The 13,704-nt window shown below is 50.8% G+C and overlaps 1 protein-coding gene across 36 annotated transcripts in view; it reads left to right on the top strand.

The window, feature by feature from the left end:
• Positions 1–13,704, top strand: part of PPP2R5C (protein phosphatase 2 regulatory subunit B'gamma) — a 140,430-nt gene that overhangs the window by 112,917 nt on the left and 13,809 nt on the right. For all 36 annotated transcript variants that reach the window (XM_086362929.1, XM_086362922.1, XM_086362931.1 and 33 more), the window contains 5 exons: positions 247–355; positions 1,902–1,955; positions 8,047–8,217; positions 9,539–9,666; positions 12,230–12,331. In XM_086362929.1, coding sequence (XP_086219055.1) covers positions 247–355; positions 1,902–1,955; positions 8,047–8,217; positions 9,539–9,666; positions 12,230–12,331 — 564 coding nt within the window. The remainder of the gene's footprint in view (positions 1–246; positions 356–1,901; positions 1,956–8,046; positions 8,218–9,538; positions 9,667–12,229; positions 12,332–13,704) is intronic.

Raw genomic sequence — 13,704 nt, 5'->3', positions numbered from 1 at the left:
AGCTACCTGTGAGCTCAGAATTTTTAAATCACCCTGCAGTTCCAAAGATAGAAATGACTGTGCTTCCTGAAAGGGACCTAACAGTCTTTTAATTTTTGCTACTATCCGCCCTCCTTTTTTCTGACACTCATAATTTGCTTGCTGGTTTTCATGGTGAACACAAAAACTAAAAGAAAAACGGCGAGATACGTTTTTTAACCTGGAATTTGTAAATATTCAAACTTTGAATAAATTCTGTTTTCACAGTATAATTAACGGATTTGCCTTACCACTAAAAGAAGAGCACAAGATTTTCTTATTGAAGGTGTTATTACCTTTGCACAAAGTGAAGTCTCTGAGCGTCTACCATCCGCAGGTGAGGGCTCCTCCCTCGACGGTTGGTGGGGCCTCGGGAGGGAGCGTGGCCATCTCTGCTTGGACCTCAGTGAACTTGGGATGTTGAACCCCAGCCTTCAGCAGGGAGTGCTTTCTCTGTTACATCACATGTGGACTTGGGTATCAGGATTCCGATGATGAGTGAAAGGATAAGGGAGTAAAGGAGATTGCTTTTTAAGAATATCAGAAAATTCTCAAGAATGGAGAATTTCAAAATTGGTTGTCAGTATCGAAAAGGGAGTGGTTCACACAATGAAGGGGTCAAGGAAGACCTCTTGGAGGAAGACTTCCTGTGGCGGGATAGAAACCTCGCACCCCAAAGACGACACCGCTGTGTCTGCCCGCCAGTAAAGTGGCAGAACGACAGGTTGTTTGGGGACTTCCCCAGCGGTCCAGTGGTTAGGGCTCTGCACTTCCACCATAGGGGTCACGGGTTTGATCCCCAGTCAGGGAACTAAGATTCCACAAGCCACATGGTGCAGCCAAAAGAATAAAAAAAGTATATATTTCCAAACAAAAAGTTTTGTTTTTTTTTTTGAAGCTGTGGGGTTTTTATAACTTTGTAAACATCTGTTTACAATTACACTGAAAAACTAATCCATAAATGGTTTCTAACTGGTTGTTTGGCTGCATTTCCCCCAGGAAATTTGGATTTTCCTTCACACTTTTCTTCTAAGTTCCATGTAGACAGAAATAAGCCACACTGACACAGCTCGGGAAGTTTCGGGTCCTTGTCTAGGTCTGAGAACCAGGAAACACCCCCCTGCATTCTGTGGGGCCTCCCTCGAGGAGTGTGCCTCATAGCATCAGAAAGTGTGTTCCTGGGTGGTAGTTGGTGGTTTAGTCACTAAATCGTGTCCAACTTTGTGACCCCATGGACTGTGGCCTCCAGGCTCCTCTGTCCTTGGGATTCTCCAGGTAAGAACACTGGAGTGGGTTGCCATTTCCTTCTCCAGGCGATCTTCCCAACCCAGGGATTGAACCTGTGTCTCCTGCATTACAGGTGGATTTTTTACCAGCGGAGCCACTGGGGAACCCAGCCATTCTAATAACACTGGCTTCCTGAGAAATCTTTTACTTAGAGTTTTTTCTCTGCTTCCTATTAACTGGTAACATCTTTACATCCAACCAATTTATTATCACGTTAGTTGTTCTGTATTAGAAATTAATAGTTTAGGGATTTAAGATGGAAACAGATTTTTTTCCCCCCAGCAGTTAGATTACTTGTTCATTACGGTGTCCAAAAGGCCACAGGGAAAGTCCTCACCAGCCCTGGGCTGACTTGGCAGTCTTGGTCTAAAAGACCGTCTCCTGGGTTTGTTTGTTTGTTTACAGCTTCCTGATGCTCCTTCTCCAGTTGACCTGTGTCGCACGTCGGTCCTGGGTCCCTCCCTGAGAGTCCCTCCCGGGGCGGGAGGTGGGGGGCACGGGTCACGTCCAGGCCTGTCTCCCAGGGGAAGGTGTCTGCGGTGATGCCGCGTTTCCTTGGTAACGTGCGGTGTTAACACTCTGTCTCTCTCGCGTAGCTGGCCTACTGCGTGGTGCAGTTTTTAGAGAAGGACAGCACCCTCACTGAGCCGGTAAGTACAGCCGCTCGCTCGGGGCCGTGCGGTGTGGTGTGCGCACTGCAGCTATCAGCCTTGCAGTCTGGCTCCTCCACCTTCACCACGACAGCCTCTCCCTCCTAAGTTACAGCACCGACGGACGCAGACCGATCTTATTCGTGTGTTACGAGCTTGCAAACTGTAGCAATTTTAATTACAAGTCCCCTTGCCAAAGTGACTCTTATGTAATAAGATGGCCACCTTATCCCGCACTGCCGTTTACTCAGTGAACGGCGCGGCTGCTGAATCGCGTGCGGTTTAATGCTTCCACGTCGCTTGGTTTAACGGCACAGTTTACTGACTTCAGTCAGAGGAAGTGTAGTAAGGGTTCACAATGCCTATACTAAAGAGCTTTTGCTGTTTTGAAAATTCTCCCCAAGTTAGAGTGTAACTATTTTATGATCATTGTATCATAAATGAACGTTAGATTGCCACCGTCAGTGTTTAGATTTCCAGGTTTCTTGGCACTTTATCTTTATTAAAAATAAAAAGGCTGTTGTCACTTAGATTCACAAAGTTGGGTGTGTCAGGTGGCCGTTGAAGCGTTTGAATACACTTTTTTCACCAGCTTTATTGAGATGTAATTCTGTGCCATGCAGCTCACCCACCTAACGTGTGTGGTTCAATGGTTTTTTATATACTAGGTTATTAATTTCTTCAAATGTGGTAAAATATACTGTATAACAAGATTGTTATTTGAAGGTTACAGTTTTGTTGTTGTCCAGTCGCTATAGTCGTGTCTGACTCTGATCCCGTGGGCTGCAGCACACCAGGCTTCCCTGTCCACTCTCTCCTGGAGTTTGCCCAGGCTCGTGTCCTTTGAGTCGATAATGCTGTTGAGGGGCATTGATTCCATTCAGGATGTTGTGCAGCTGCCACCACCGTTTCTAAAACTTTGTCATCGCCCCAGACAGAAGCTCTGTCTTCGTTAAGCAGGGTTGCCCCGTTTGCCCTCCACCCTCCCCGTGATAACCTCAGCTCTCCTCTCTGTCCTGAATTTGACTGCTCTAGATTCCTGATGTGAGTGGACTCGTCCAGGATTTGTCCTTCTGCAGCTGGCTTGTCTCAGTGTCATGTGCTCAGGCTTTGTCTGTGCTGCCACGTGTGCCAGAACTTCACTCCTTGTCGGGACTGAGTAGTGTTCCGTTGCGTGGCTAGACCGCGTGTGGGCAGCGCGCTCACCTGTCAGCGGAAACTCGCGTTGTTTCCATACTTCAGCTTTTGTGAACATCTGTGTGCAAACATTTCTTCGCGTCCCGGCTTTCAGTTCTTTTGTGTATAAACCAGGAAGTGGACGTGCTGAATCGTTTGGTAATTCTGTGGAGATGCTGTCCCGTTCTCCACGGCAGCCGCACCGTTCTGCATTCCCACCCGCAGCCACAGGACTCCAGCTGACCCACACCCTCGCAGACACTTGCTGTTCTCCGTTCTTTTTACTGTAACCCTTCTAGTGAGTGTGAAGGAGTATCTCATGGTTTTTTATTTGCATTTCCCCAATGACTAACGATGTTGGGCATCTTTACACATGTATATTAGCCATGTGTGTTTATTCTTTGGAGAAATCTCTTAAATTCATTGCCCATTTTTAATTGGGTTGGTTTACTGTTGAGTAACAGAGCAGGAAGTGTCAGGTGCCAGTTTAAAGGTTTGAACACGTTGAAAAATCACTACTGGACTGAAAAGGTGACTGTCGTAATTCCTGACTCCTCCTTGTCCTTTAGTGGTCTTCCACAGTTTCCTTGTCGAAATTGTAATTTTTATAGTGAAAAAAAAGAGAAATTCTTAATACTGTATCCTGAGTTAAACTGCTTCTGATCTCTCCTTTCTTTGTAAGCTTTTAAATTCCACATGTGGCCACCCCCCTTCACCCTAAAATTCAGGGAAAGCCCCTGGTCATACTGCTCAGCTTCTGCCTGCAGGGGGAACAGGAGCCCCCTGCTCTGCAGCCCCTCCCTGGTCTTCCTTGCACCTCTGCCTCAGCTCTGACCAACATTCTGGACGTCCACCTCCCAAACCAGGAGATGTACCAAATCTTACCAGACTTCCGTACCAAACACAAAAGTATTTACTGCAATTTAGGTTGAGGACGTGTTATTTTATCCTCCTACTAAACTGACGACATGTTTAGATAGGGAAAGAAAACTGAGATAGCTCTAATAATAAAAAAGCCCTTTTTAATGTCTTTCTAGTGACACACCCTAATTCCTGTCTATATTTGCAGTTCTTTCCCAACTGTTATATGAAGAGATTTTAACACGAAGCCTGCCCTTTCCCTACTATTCCTACTTCAAAACTAAGAAAAGGGTGCGCAGTTTCCTTGTGTGACGTTTCTTTGTGCATATTTCTCATGCTGTCTAGTGGCTAAAGAATTCACTGACTCTTACCTTACATTTTTATCATGGAATCAGGTTTTCTCACCAAGCCACCCCCTGCAGGTTCTGTCCACCTGCACACCCCCCACCCTGCCCCCCACCACCACCATCTGTCAGAACCTGGTCCTAATCCTGCTCCAGCAAGACTCAGTCAATGCCTGCACCCCCTTCTCTCTCTCACCTGGAAGTAATATGGCTGCTGATAAAGCTTATGCATGTGTGCCTAGTCGCTCAGTCGTGTCTGACTCTTTGCAACCCCATGGCCTGCAGCCCACCAGGCTCCTCTGTCCATGGGGATTCTCCAGGCAAGAATACTGGAGTGGGTTTCCACGCCCTCCTTCAGGGGATCTTCCTGACCCAGGGATCAAACCCAGGTCTCGTCTCCTGCATTGCAGGCAGATTATTTACCGTCTACGCCACCAGGGAAGCCCAAGAATACTGGAGTGGTTAGCCTGTCCCTTTTCCAGAGGATCTTCCTGACTCAGGAAATCAAACCAGGGTTTCATGCATTGCAGGAGGATTCTTTAACAGCTGAACTGCCATATAAATTCCCACTAATAATAAGCTAATACAACTTTTCAGCAGTGAGAGCTTTTAACTGTAGTTGTCTGAAAGAAGGCAGGAGACAGACAGTGTCCTTCCTGGCTTCAGTGGGGTCCTTCTGTCTTAGATAGTAGATAGATAACACTGACTCGGCATGAGCCCAAAGCTACTTCAGGTCCCCCCACACGCAGTCCCCAGTATTTCCACCCAGAACCACTTCATTTCTTGATTTCCTATAGCACAAGTAATATAATAGCACCCTTGATTACAGAGTGCTATTAAAGATGTTAATGTAAAAAAAAAAAGTTTACAAATGTTCAGACCCTCGCCTCAGTAATTTCCTTCCTTTAGAATTCATGTGTTACGAAAATCCAAAGCCCATCTTGTCTGACTTCAGCATCAAAGGCATGTAGAGAGTTTGATGAAGGTGTAAGCCCTTGTGAAGGCACTGGGATGGGCACTCGGCCTGCGTCTCACGGTCCTGCACCCACGATGTACCCATTGGTGATCTGTAACTATTGTGTTGTTGTTTAAAATTGTGTAGAGTGCCCAAAAGCCTTCTGGGTGTGTGGAACGTGTGCACTGTCGTTATAAGAGTCAGAGGCTCATCGTGGAAGTAAAATCAAGTTCCTTTTCCACCCACCTGTCCCTTGAAGCTGACCAAGTTTTGCCCCGTGGCCTTTCCCCCTGGTGTTCCAGGACAGGAGAGGGGTTTCCGGGATGCCGGGCTCGCCAGCCACCACCACTGCCCCCCCACCAGCCTCCCCCTGGGAGCAGGCCGCCCGTTGGCTTCCCCAGGAGAACTCAGTCTTGAAGTGCGCCCGACAGCGAGAGCCATTGTTGGCTCAGATTAGCATTCCCTGAGCAGACTCCTGCTCCTGCAGAACATCCTCACCCTCAGAAGGAGCTGAACCAGTTGGCTATTGGTCAGAAGTCGTTCCAAACAGTGTGAAAAGTAAGCCCAGTATACAACTCTGATTCCAGAAATAAGACCTTTTCTAGAGACATTAGCCAGATAAATCAGTTGGGTTCTGTAGTTCACAGATCAGCATATTTCTCCTAGAAAAACTCCATTCTGTCAAATGACAAGGAATGGTGGGTTTGTGAAGTAATTGGCACCTGCTGAACCTTAAAAGTGATTCCAATACACAGAATGGAGTGGGGGGCTCAAATGTCTACTAACATGATTTTGAGCAAAAAAGTAGGAAAATCATCAAATGATGCATTTTTTTTTAAATGATCCCTCTTAAAGACAGTTGTGTCTTAACTTCTTATGACAGACTTCAAAACTGGGGGCACTTTTTGAGTAAATTTGGAGTTTTATAAAGTGTAAGGACAGAGAAGGTTATCCAGGAGCCTGAAGGTCAGAAGCGTCCAGGCAGAGTTGTCCTCGGCAGACGCTGTTCCGAAGCTGCTCGCTTTGCCTGCGGTGCCGGCGCCCATGCTGGCAGCAGAGCTGGCGTGGTCTGCGAAGCCGGGGATGAGCAGCGAATGGAATCCCGGCCACGAGCATCGATTCTCACCACAGTCCTGGCCCTGGCGGCCAGGAACAGCCGTGACGAGGGTAGATGGCTGCGTCAGGCGACACGTCGCCGTCGTTCAGTTACACAGGCGAGTAGGTGTCTGCGCTTTACAGACACGCGCATAATGTTTTGGAGAAGGAAATGGCAACCCACTCCAGTGTTCTTGCCTGGAGAATCCCAGGGACAGGGGAGCCTGGTGGGCTGCTGTCTATGGGGTTGCACAGAGTCGGACACGACTGAAGCGACTTAGCAGCAGCAGCAGCATAATGTTTGGCATCATTGTACCATTTTGGGCTTAAGGTAGCTAAACTCTTAGGGATACTACTAGTCTGCATTACCCATCAGATATTTTGGGTGAACAGCCTCTACTGGTAGGAAGTTTGGGAAATGTAGGAACACGATGAAGAAAGGCTGCCCAGCAGGGACTTTGCCTGTGTCACGGGCAAGGAACCTAGCGGCCAGCACTCACCAGCCAGGCCGCTGCCACCCCACCAGGCACGCCTCATGGGGAACGGCTGCACAGACCTGCACTGGGGCCCTGGCCCGGGCCAGGCTCACCCCCGCACTGCAGCCAGCGCTCCACAGGCGCTTGTGTGGATTTAGTAATAACGTCCTCTCAGCAGTCCCAAGGCGAGGCTTGTCATTCCCCTTGGTATTTAAGGAGAGCTCCGGGACACTGAGGGGCTGGTACCAGCCCGTGGCCACGCAGAGGGCTTGCCAGCAGCGTCAGTACTTCACAGCACTTCACGTCTCTCTTTCTGATGTGTTTTAACACATTGAAAACACTGTACACAGCTATGTATGTATATGTGTGTTCAGTCGCTGAGTTGTGTCTGACTCTTTGCAACCCCATGGAGCCCGCCAAGCTCCTCTATCCATGGGATTTTTCAGGCAAGAAGACTGGAGTAGGTTGCCATTTCCTCCTTCAACAGATATTCTCGACCCAGGGTTCCGATCTATATCTCCTGCCTTGCAGGTGGATTCTTTACCACATAAGCCACCTGTGTATGTATGTGTGTAAATACATATGACAAGTCAGTTAATTTGAGAGAGAAATGGATTGTGCCTATGTATGTGTGTCTCCACCCTAAGGCATTTATACAAATTCATATGCTCTACATTCCTCAATTGGTCTTATTTTCTCTAAACTCACCTAACTGCATATCTTTTTTTTTTTTTTTTAATTTAAAGATCTGACTCTTACTGAGAGGGTGGTTAAACAGAGTAGGTCACATAAATTAAAACTGTGATTCTAAAGTATGTAAGATTAGGTCTAGCTCATGGTTCAGATTGTAAAGAATCTGCCTGCCGTGCAGGAGACCCGGGTTCAATCCCTGGGTCAGGAAGATCCCCTGGAGAAGGGCATGGTAACCCCCAATTCCAATATTCTTGCCTGGAGAATCCCAAGGACAGAGGAGCCTGGCGGGCACCAGTCCGTGGGGTTGCAAAGAGTCAGTTACAGCTGAGCGACTAACACCTTGAACACTAATTATAAAAGCCCACGTTCTCAACCACTGAATCACTGTTCCTTCTTACAAGGGAGAAAGCACCACCTCATCTGTGGCTTCTCAGAGGGGACCCCTGAGCAGGGGAGCAGGCCGTGACCCCCGTGTGTTCTCTCTTCTGTAGGTGGTAATGGCACTTCTCAAGTACTGGCCAAAGACCCACAGTCCAAAAGAAGTCATGTTCCTGAACGAATTGGAAGAGATTCTGGATGTCATTGAGCCGTCAGAGTTCGTGAAGATCATGGAGCCTCTTTTCCGGCAGCTGGCCAAGTGCGTCTCCAGCCCTCACTTCCAGGTAGGGCGCCGCAGAGAGCGGCCTCGAGTCGTCCCCTCAGGAGCTGGTGGGTCTCGGGGCATCGCTGGTGGTGTTCTTGCCCTTCAGGTAATCTGAAGGTGACAATCAGGCTTTCGCCTCAGCTGTAACACGTTGAGGCTTCGGGTCTATGAAATAAGCCTCCAGTGCCTCGTCCCGCCCTGCCACTAAAGACACGCTTCTCAGTAAGAGTGATTAAGGGCAGCTTCTCTGTAAGCCGCCTCTGTCTCTGCGTTCCCTGGGCTGCCAGACACACACAGCCTTACCATCCACAGCTGAGATCTCAGTATTTACAGAGAGTGTGCAGCTGTTTGGCTTCCACTCCCTCCCTCCATAAGCACTCCACTTCTGACACATGAGTTTTAGGAAACAGTCGTGGTTCTGATTTCCATCCCTTCCACGTCCCTGCGTGGGGGCCGCAGCCACGCCACGCCTCTCCCGATTCGCCCTCACACCCTCCCAGCCCCCGTCAGAGGTCATCCCGGTGGCTCTTCCAGCCTTTCTGCCTCCTTTTAACACACTGGGTACCCCATCGTTTTGTATCGAGACGGTATTTATGGTGAAGTCTTTGTGAACAAGGTAGAAACGTAAGCACCAAAGGAGCAGAACCTCACAGTCTCCAGGGAGTCACGATCTGGCCGGAGAGGGCGGTGTGGCTGCTCCGTCCTGCCAGCGGGTTCAGAGCTGGCCCGCGTCCCCCACCCTGCTGTCCCCAGCCGGCCACCCTGCAGCCATCTCACGCCCCCTCCCGCCGGCCCTCGGCAGGGACGGGCCCCGCCACCACCAGTTTTGAGCAGAAGCCACATTTCCGTGCACACACGGGCTCCCCTGCCTCCCCTGCTGCCGTTCACCACGCACTGTAGCGCTAACACATCAGACCACTCGGCGTCACGGGTTCACCCCACAGAGCGCGAGCTCCCCGACGGCGACAGCTTCTGCCTGCAGGCCTCCCCGCAGGATCCTCAGGGCCGGACGGTGCCTCCCCAGGGGGAGACGCCCTCCCCAGGGGGAGACGCCCGTAGAGGGTGCTGGGCAGCTGATGGTTAAGGAGGGCGACCTCATGTGATTTGTGGCCTCAGCACCTGGCCCGTGTCCCACAGCAGTGTTGATCCAACTCATGGAAGGCTGAGTGACCGTGATCTTGAGGGACATGGAGTCATCCGCCTCTTTGCTGAAGGCGCCTCAGGGTTACAGTCTAGAGCACTCTCATTTGCAGAAGCGATACTACCCTTCCCGTCCAGTAGAGTCGTTCTCCCACCTGTGTGCGTACGGCCGATGAGCGCCGCGCCCTTCTGCCTTGCAGGTGGCGGAGCGGGCGCTGTACTACTGGAACAACGAGTACATCATGAGCCTGATCAGCGACAACGCGGCCAAGATCCTGCCCATCATGTTCCCGTCCCTGTACCGCAACTCCAAGACCCACTGGAACAAGTGAGCGCCCGCCGCCCGCCTTTCTTTTACCCCTTTCTAATTAACCTGTGTGTTTGTTTGTTTTTTTAGTTCAAGTAGCTTTTATTTTTTGACTGCACTGGATCTTTGTTGCTGCGTACAGGCTTTTCTCTCGTTGGGGCGAGCAGGGGCTCCTCCCTAGGTGCGTGCATGGGCTTCTCACTGCAGCGTCTCTCTTGTTGCGGAGCACGGGCTCTAGATGTGCGGGCTCAGGAGTCGTGGCACACGGGCTTGGTTGCTCCACCGCATGTAGGGTCTTCCCGGACCCGGGATCACACGTGCCCCACGTGCCCTGCATAGGCCAGCGGATTCTCAACTACAGGACCCCCAAGCAAGTCCTGCGCTGGCCATTTTTAAGTGTTGTGTACAGTATTTTGCTGATACTTGAAACCAATTACTATTGAATCCAAGTCTCAGTATCAGTTAAAAAAATTAGATGCCGATTTCTCCGCGGGCTGTGACCAAGCAGAAGCGTGGACTGCATCTCGCCCTTTCGTTGACATCCTGTGCCCAAGTCGGGCCCACGTAGGAGGACACAGTACCTCCCTGCCCAGCCCCATCTTGTCCCCGGGCGGGTCAGGAGGTACATCTTCCAGGCCTCCTCTGAAGTTCCCTCCAGAGGAGTTGAAGGTCATCACAGCCTTGGGCTCAGTCCCCGCTGGAGCACAGAGGCCACCCCTCCCATGGGGGCCCCCGGAGCCCTACTGACACTCGCCCTAGTGAGCCCCTCTGTGCCCGCTGCCCAGGCAGCCAGAGAGAAGGGGCGAGTAACCTAAACACTACCTCGGAGTCTCTGACACCTGGCTGTCTGTGCTGCTCTGCCCCCTCCTCTCACTTGACACAGGTGAGCAGACTGACGCTCGCAGCAGTCGTCTGCTAAGACTGCAAACCACGCTACCCTCCGGGCTGCCCTGGTACCCTCGTTGTACTCATAAATAAGGAGTCAGGCTTCCGCTTCGTCCACGTTCTGCCCTTTCTGTGTTATAATCAGTGAATCCAAATTTAAAGCAGGAGGGACAGAGCTCTGATATCCAGTCCCGCCCTCCTGTTTGTGGGGGGACGGCGGGGTGGGACGCGGCCCGGCCCGCCGCCGGGAGCTGGTGGGCCGCTCTGTCCGCGGGGTCTGCCGTCACCCTTTCTGCTGTTCTGGCTCACAGACTTGCCCTGCTGCCCACTGGGTCTCTCAGCCACAGCCTCCTCATCTGAAAAGTAGAGAAGATCTTGGCACTGGGACTTCCCTGGCAGTCCAGTGGTTAGGATTCCTCACTGTTACTGCCAAGGGTCCCCCAAGTCCAGGATCTAAAGTCCCACAAGCCACTTGGCTCAACCAAAGAAAAAAAAAGGAGTAAATGTTGGCACCCACTGTTCAGAGGTGATCGGTCGACCAAGATAACGTCAGGCCACATGCAGCGTGTTGCCCTGTGGTGCCCGCCACCCTGCTGCGGGGGTTGGTTAGGACGGAGTGAGTGTGCGTCGGTGTAAAGCTCCTGGCGCCTGTCTGCACTCAGTGCGCTTCTGCAGCAGCCCCTCAGCCACAGGTCTGGCAGTGGTTCCGACGGCTGGGGTAGGAGAGATGCAGCCGTGGCGGTGGGAATAGTGGCCTGGCGGTCAGTGTTCACGTGTCGCTTTCAACAAGCTTTGCTGCGTGACGTTCGTCTTCTGTTGAGCTCAGCAGGTGCTAACCAAGCCCTCGAGCTAAGCCCCAGTTCCTGCATGTGGTGCAGAGCGCTGCAAAGGCCGGCAGTGACGGCTTATGTCCCTGCCCCCTGCAAAGACAGGCGTGTCCTGTTAGATGTTTGCTAAACAGGGTCTGGTTTTATTATAGTGAATTAAATACCAGTTAAGACTTGCGAGTCGAGTTTTTGGTTGTTGCTCCCAATTCTGTAGGTTGACCAGGCTCCGAGGGGCAGTCCTCTGCCCGAATCACGGGGTGGGGGTGGGGGGGTCCCTCACGTGGCTGCAGCTGATGACAGGTGAGACCGGAGTCCTCCTGAGGCCCTGCCGGGAGGGGGACAGCGGGGCCCTCCCCCTCCTGGTGTCAGCGCCTGAGAGCTGAGCTGGATTAAGCTGATCGGTAGCAGTTTCGTTTAACACTCTCCTAAGCTGTGCTCTGGCAGTGTCAACATTAGTTTTTTGTCCTTAGTAAGATTGAAAGGAAGCTGACGTCTACAGGAAGTAAAACGGTTCCATTATTCTCTGTATGACTAACCTTGCCTTAACTGTACCTGTTCAAGGTTCAGCGTTTTTTATTCGACTTCCAAGTAATGATGCGGCTTTTGGCTGCCATTAGCAAGGTCGGTGAGCCAGAAGGCCCAGGCGCTGAGAGGAGAGGCGTGGTGAAGCAGGGCTGCCTCTGAGAAAACCAACAAGGAGTCAAAAAGTCACAGGCTTTTAACTCTGAAGCTTAGGAGACTTGTGGGACTATTGAAATACGCTGCCAGGCTGGGAGAGGAAGGAGTGTGTGGTGGGGGAGGGGAGGGAGAGGGATCCAAAAAGATGAATAAGATGAAGCATCCTGAGTTTGAACACGAAGCTCTCGTTGCAGGACAATACATGGCTTGATATACAACGCACTGAAGCTCTTCATGGAGATGAACCAAAAACTGTTTGATGACTGCACCCAGCAGTTTAAAGCAGAGAAACTGAAGTAAGTTGCTCTTTTCAACAGTTACTCTTTCAAGGATTTTTTTCCCCTTGATCCTGAATAAACCTCTGCCACTAGTTTGTCCTAAAAAGTTATTCTTCACTTCAAAGCAAAGTCTGCCCTGTTGTACTGGAAAGCAAATTAAATCTTTGTGATGAAAACGTATTTTCTAAGTTAGCTATTCTCTGGCGCCTCCGTGGTAGCTAGGACTGAACGCTTCCATTCCCGAGGGCCCAGCTTCAGTCTCGGGGAAGTGAGATCCCACAAGCCTCACAGCCCGCCCCTCCACAAAAAACAGACCTTAGCTATTCCCTCCCTTATTCTACCAGTTCAGTCATCTTTGCAAAAAGTACATGTAATAATCAAGAATTTAACTTTCAAAATCTTTGCATTTCTCAGGGGACACTTAAAAACAGGAATGTGTAGTAATTTTTCATGGTCATCAGGCAGGAATTTATATTCTATCCTGTAAGTTTTGTGTAAGAAAGCCGGAACTTCATCCAGCGTAGCTTTATTGTTCTGACTTGTTGATCTCCATAAATTCGGGCATTCTCTCTAGAGTCTGGTGCCTGAGTCCCTCACAAAATCAGGGCCCTGCTCTCGTGCCCTGAGGACGCCAGAGCCCACACCTGCACAGGGACACGCTCAATGAGGCCGTCCCCGAGCGGTGCTGGGAACAGCGTGCTCTATCCATTATTAGAATCACACAGTGCCATGTTCGTTCCTCAGTGTGTGTCTACCTGTATGCCAGGCCCTGCTGTGAATAAGACAAACAAAAACCCTTGCCCTTCTGGAGTTTCTGCCCTGGGCGGTGCGGAAAGAGAAAGATAGCAAAACATCAACGAGTGTGTGAGAGGCGGTGACAAAGGGAGCAGCAGGAGGAGGGCGCGGGGAGCTGGCCGTGGTGTCCTCAGGCCTCAGGCTGCCTGGCTCCCCTCCTGCCTCGGGTGGACGTGTGTCCAGGGCTGAAGTGCGTGACCCCCGGGGCCTGTCTGATGGTGCATCAATGTCCATGGGACATCGCATCCCTAAAAGGGACCTGACTCATCAGGCCGCACGGTTTCTAGATTTAAAGGGTCGGTCCCGTGATGAGTAATTTCCTGAAGGTCCTGTGCCTCGCGGGTGCAGACCTGCATGCTGTGCCTCTGTGAGGACGTCCTCACTTGGCTCCTCCACACTGGGGTGCGGTCTCACTCTTCACGGGTGTAGAGACTTCTCCTCGAAGCCGTGAGCATCCTGTGACAGCGCAACAGAGCCAGGGGAGGAAGGAGGCGTGGAGGTGCTGGCACAGACGTTCTTAAGAGCTGAAATTCTTAGACGTGTTAAGATTTTGGTGTGTTTGTAATTTTAGCTCTTTCTCCTCTAAGCCCAGTTTT

This window comes from Bos grunniens, chromosome 21, assembly GCF_055505025.1.
Source record: "Bos grunniens cultivar Pamir isolate PY7600 chromosome 21, Bosgru_T2T1.0, whole genome shotgun sequence".
In the NCBI taxonomy this organism is placed as follows: domain Eukaryota; kingdom Metazoa; phylum Chordata; class Mammalia; order Artiodactyla; family Bovidae; genus Bos; species Bos grunniens.
The sequence above is the reverse complement of the archived record's forward strand: the minus strand, read 5'-3'. Positions and strand labels throughout refer to the sequence as shown.